We start from the raw sequence: 5,525 nt of genomic DNA, 5'->3' as shown, positions 1-5,525 counted from the left end.
AAGGTCCCACAGTTGGCAGCGGATGTCAGAGCAAAAACCAAGCCATGAGGTCGAAGGAATTGTCCGTAGAGCTCCGAGACAGGATTGTGTCGAGGCACAGATCTGGGGAAGGGTAGCAAAACATTTCTGCAGCATTGAAGGTCCCCAAGAACACAGTGGCCTCCATCATTCTTAAATGGAAGAAGTTTGGAACCACCAAGACTCTTCCTAGAGCTGGCCACCCGGCCAAACTGAGCAATCGAGGGGGAGAAGAGCCATGGTCAGGGAGGTGACCAAGAACCTGATGGTCACTGACAGAGCTCCAGAGTTCCTCTGTGGAGATGGGAGAAACTTCCAGAAGGACAACCATCTCTGCAGTACTCCAGCAATCAGGCCTTTACGGTAAAGTGGCCAGACAGAAGCCACTCCTCAATAAAAGGCACAAAACAGCCCGCCTGTCCGAGTGGCCATTTGATTAATTGTTCAGCAGTCTTATGGCTTGGGGGTAGAAGCTGTTAAGGAGCCTTTTGGTCCTAGACTTGGCGCTCTGGTACCGCTTGCCGTGCGGTAGCAGAGTGAACAGTCTGACTCGGGTGCCTGGAGTCTTCATTTTTTGGGGCTTTCCTCTGACACCGCCTGGTATATACAGTTGAAGTCGGAAGTTTACATACGCCTTGGCCAAATACTTTTAAACTCAGTTTTTCACAATTCCTGACATTTAATCGTAGTAAAAATTCCCTGTTTTAGGTCAGTTATGATCACCACTTCATTTTAAGAATGTGAAATGTCAGAATAATAGTAGAGAGAATGATTTATTTCAGCTTTTATTTCTTTCATCACATTCCCAGTGGGTCAGAAGTTTACATACACTCAATTAGTATTCGGTAGCATTGCCTTTAAATTGTTTAACTTGGGTCAAATGTTTCGGGTAGCCTTCCACAAGCTTCCCACAATAAGTTGGGTGAATTTTGGCCCCTTCCTCCTGAAAGAGCTGGTGTAACTGAGTCAGGTTTGTAGGCCTCCTTGCTCGAGCCACACATTTTCTATAGGATTGAGGTCAGGGCTTTGTGATGGCCACTTCAATACCTTGACTTTGTTGTCCTTAAGCCATTTTGCCACAACTTCAGAAATATGCTTGGGGTCAATGTCCATTTGCGACCAAGCTTTAACTTCCTGACTGATGGCTTGAGGTGTTGCTTCAATATATCCACAGAATTTTACATCCTCATTATGCCATCTATTTTGTGAAGTGCACCAGTCTCTCCTGCAGCAAAGCACCCCCACAACATGATGCTGTCACCTCCGTGCTTCACGGTTGGGATAGTGTTCTTCGGCTTGCAAAGCCTCCCCCTTTTTCCTCCAAACATAACGATGGTCATTATGGCCAAACAGTTCTATTTTTGTTTCATCAGACCAGAGAACATTTCCCCAAAAAGTACAATCTTTGTCCCCATGTGCCTAGTTAAATAAAGGTAAAATTAAAAAAGCCATTCGGGGTTTCTTCAGTCCCCAAATCCAGAACGAATTCAAGGCAACGTACATTATCCCATGGAACTCCCATCTCAAATTTGACCTTTATTTTAACTAGGCAAGTCAGTTTAAGAACAAATTCTTATTTTACAAATGATGGCCTACTAGCGAACAGTGGATTAACTGCCTCGTTCAAAGGGCAGAAAGACAGATTTTTTTTTTAACCTTGTCAGCTCGAGGGATTCGATCTAGCAACCTTTCAATTACTCTAACCCCCCCAAGGCTACCTTCCACCCCCTTAAAATGTTTAAGTTGTAAAGTATGTATTTTTTTGTGTCAGACCCCAGCGAGACCAGCTGTCCCCACTGTGGTCCTCAGTCAGGACCTCGGCTGGTAAATGTAAGTTGAGGCCCTGGAGGTGTAGAAGCTCTATGTTGTCCGAAAGTTAATAAATCGGATTACGTGTTTAAAAATAGAATGAATAGAGCGTACGAATCACCGACGTTGAAATGGAGACTCGCCGTTCTATTCAATAGGCAAAATACAGATTATTTTTTGGAGGGGAAAAACTGGGCCCCTAAAACCATATTTAGAGGAGGAGATGTGCACTAAAAATGTTTCAAGTCAAAGAAATCCTCCACTTCCTGATTCGACAGGGCGACGTAAAACCCGCCCATCACAATGTGTTGCAGTGTCCAATAAAAACAGAGAGAACAGACACGTAGGTAGTAAGTGTTCAAAATCCCCTTTTTTATTGGTTGTTGGCATCCAGGTGAACCAATGGCACAAGAGTAAGATTTAAATCACCAAAAAATAAACAGAAAGTTCCAGTTTCACAAAGTAAAAAAATCAAAAAAGTGGAATATTTTTTTTATATAGTTACATTTAGTAAATTACCCAGAAACACTTGAGTCAGACGAAGGCATTACCAAGAACTACAGTGAGGTACTCTAACCTCTCACCTGTGTGAACCAACAGTCAACACACACACACATCCATCCACTAACGCCACATCATTGACCTCTTGGGCTCGATCACAGCGGATCACATTTACATGATAATGGAGGAGATGAAGCACCAGATTCCAGTTGTGGAGGAGGAGTGAAACCAGGAAGTGAGATGGTTTTTATATCAATAACCAACAGATCGTTCTCCATGATAATGGCTGTGCCTTTAGAGAGGAAAATTAAATAAATTCTTCCAGTCAGAGAGGTTAACGCCCGACCAGGATCAGGGATCCAGTCAGAGAGGTTAACGCCCGACCAGGATCAGGGATCCAGTCAGAGAGGTTAACGTCCGACCAGGATCAAGGATCCAGTCAGAGAGGTTAACGTCCGACCGGGATCCAGTCAGAGAGGTTAACGTCCGACCGGGATCCAGTCAGAGAGGTTAACGTCCCACCAAGATCCAGTCAGAGAGGTTAACGTCCGACCAGGATCAGGGATCCAGTCAGAGAGGTTAACGTCCGACCAGGATCAGGGATCCAGTCAGAGAGGTTAACGGCCTACCAGGATCAGGGATCCAGTCAGAGAGGTTAACGTCCGACCAGGATCAGGGATCCAGTCAGAGAGGTTAACGGCCGACCAGGATCAGGGATCCAGTCAGAGAGGTTAACGTCCGACCAGGATCCAGTCAGAGAGGTTAACGTCCGACCAGGATCAAAGCTCTGGACAGCTGTAGGGACACACACTTCCTTCATGAAAACAACATTTAACAAGTTATTTCCTGTCTGGGAGATCAAAATCTCCACCAATGAGCTCACAGCTAGGAGGAAGACATTTCCTCTAGGTTAACATTGTACATTTCCTGTGATTCAATATGAGATGAGGGACTAAAACCCCATTCCAGAATCCGCTTCCAGTTTTTACACGACGCTCAGAGACCAGCGGGCCTCTACTTCCAGACAGGCCCGGATTCAATACCATCGCTGTTTTTTTTAGACAATGCGCCATTTAAAAAATACAAAAAATGGCGCATTGTCCAAAATCTCCAACCAATGAGCTCACAGCTAGATGATGACATCATTTCCTTTAGGTTACACATTGGGACATTGTACATTTCCTGTGATTCAATATTATGAGATGAGGGACTAAAACGCCATTCCAGAATCCACTTCCAGTTTTTACACGGCGCTCAGAGTCCAGCGGGTCTCTACTTCCAGACAGAACCGATTCTGTATCACTGCTTTTTTTTCCTCTTTTCTTCTAAAAAGGGTAATTTCAGATTAAGCCGACATATGCAGCGTTTACCGTAAACATTGCATTGTGGGATTGAATCCTGGCCAAAAAAAAAAAATCAGGTCATGGATGATAAATACTGGCTGTCACCATGTGTTGTTTAATACAGAGACAGACAGGTGGAGGGAGACACCTGGATACAAAGACCAAAATAAACGGAGAGAGAGAGACGGAGAGAGAGAGAGAGAGAGAGACGGAGACGGAGACAGGGAGAGAGAGGGAGAGAGACGGATAGAGAGAGACGGATAGAGAGACGGATAGAGAGAGACGGATAGAGAGAGACGGATAGAGAGAGACGGATAGAGAGAGACGGATAGAGAGAGACGGATAGAGAGAGACGGATAGAGAGAGACGGATAGAGAGAGACGGATAGAGAGAGACGGATAGAGAGAGACGGATAGAGAGAGACGGATAGAGAGAGACGGATAGAGAGAGACGGATAGAGAGAGACGGATAGAGAGAGACAGAGAGAGAGAGACAGAGAGAGTTCAGTTGAAGTGTTTAGCTAAGGGGGGAGGGGCTTTAACAAAGCTCTGCTCTGTGGGGGGCGGGGTCAGCTGTTGAGAATGGGCCAATCATACATCTGGGACTGAGTGACACATCGAGCCACGCTGCTATTGGACGGGGGGAAAAGTGCACAGCCCCACTAACTTTGGCAACAAATACAGGTGGGTACTGCAGAATGGCACTGTGAGGGGGAAAGGGAGAGGGGAGAGAGGGGGAAAGGGAGAGAGGGGAGAGAGGGAGAGAGGGAGAGAGGGAGAGAGGGGGAAAGGGAGAGAGGGAGAAAGGGGAGAGGGAGAAAAGGGAGAGGGGAGAGAGGGGGAAAGGGAGAGAGGGGGGGAAAGGGAGAGAGGGGGGGGAAAGGGAGAGGGGAGAGGGGGAAGGGAGAGAGGGGGAAAGGGAGAGAGAGGGGGAAAGGGAGAGAGGGGGAAAGGGAGAGGGGAGAAAAGGGAGAGAGGGAGAGGGGAGAGAGGGGGAAAGGGAGAGAGGGGGGGAAAGGGAGAGGGGAGAGGGGGAAAGGGAGAGAGGGGGAAAGGGAGAGAGGGAGGGGAGAGAGGGAGGGGAGAGAGGGAAAGGCAGAGAGGAAAAGGGAGGTGAAGAAAGCCTTACATCAGGACATACCTCCCCCCAGCTCTCTCTCTCTCCCTCCTTCCTTTGTCCTGTTCAGAACAGTGGAAACGTCAGGACATACCTCCCCCAGCTCTCCCTCTCTCTCCCTCCTTTGTCCTGTTCAGAACAGTGGAAACGTCACAACAGTCACATAGAAACGTACGGTGTAGAATAGAGGTGATTCATTATCAAGTAAAACAGATAATGGGGTCAAGCTCTAGGTGTTTACACCCCCCCACTCATCTACAATATCGTGGACATTTCACCACACTGAACACAGCCCCCGGGGGGTCTGGGAAGGGGTTAGGACAAGAGTTGAGAGAAAGATGGAGGGATGGAGAGAGGTCAGGAGATGGGGGAGGGTTGCTGTGCCGCGTTGTCGTAGTAACAGGATCTCTCGGGAAGGGTCAGTACTCCCAGAGCGTGGCGGTCTCCAGGTCGTCGGCGTTGGCCTTCAGGACGCCGGCGTGGTCGCCGTGGAGATACTTCCCGTCGGCGACGGAGCGGATAGCGACCTTGTTGTAGTCGCAGAACTCTAACAGGAAGTCGACGGGGGTATCACTGCTGCTCACCACCGACGCCTCGTCGCCCACCATCCAGAATTTCCCCGTCGAGTCTGAGGAGAGGGGGGACCGTTCACAACAAGTACAACCAAAACGAGTCAAATAACAATTCTACAATTTTAAGCGGGTGGTTTCCTGGAAACAAGATTATGAATAGTCTGGA

General features: G+C 47.8%; 1 protein-coding gene and 1 long non-coding RNA gene across 2 annotated transcripts in view; one reads left to right on the top strand and one right to left on the bottom strand.

The window, feature by feature from the left end:
* Window positions 1-2,610: 2,610 nt before the first annotated feature.
* On the top strand, window positions 2,611-2,943 carry LOC115188855 (uncharacterized). Its single transcript, XR_003876611.1, has 3 exons — window positions 2,611-2,661; window positions 2,700-2,775; window positions 2,869-2,943. It is a non-coding gene; the product is annotated as an uncharacterized LOC115188855 (long non-coding RNA).
* Window positions 2,944-4,857: 1,914 nt separating this feature from the next.
* fscn1a (fascin actin-bundling protein 1a) overlaps window positions 4,858-5,525 on the bottom strand; it is a 26,127-nt gene continuing 25,459 nt past the window's right edge. The window contains exon 8 of the mRNA XM_029747684.1: window positions 4,858-5,415. Within this exon, the coding sequence (XP_029603544.1) occupies window positions 5,207-5,415 (209 nt within the window). The 3' untranslated portion in view covers window positions 4,858-5,206. The remainder of the gene's footprint in view (window positions 5,416-5,525) is intronic.

This window comes from Salmo trutta, unplaced genomic scaffold, assembly GCF_901001165.1.
Source record: "Salmo trutta unplaced genomic scaffold, fSalTru1.1, whole genome shotgun sequence".
Taxonomy (NCBI): Eukaryota; Metazoa; Chordata; class Actinopteri; order Salmoniformes; family Salmonidae; genus Salmo; species Salmo trutta.
This window is presented reverse-complemented; position numbering and strand designations above follow the sequence as displayed.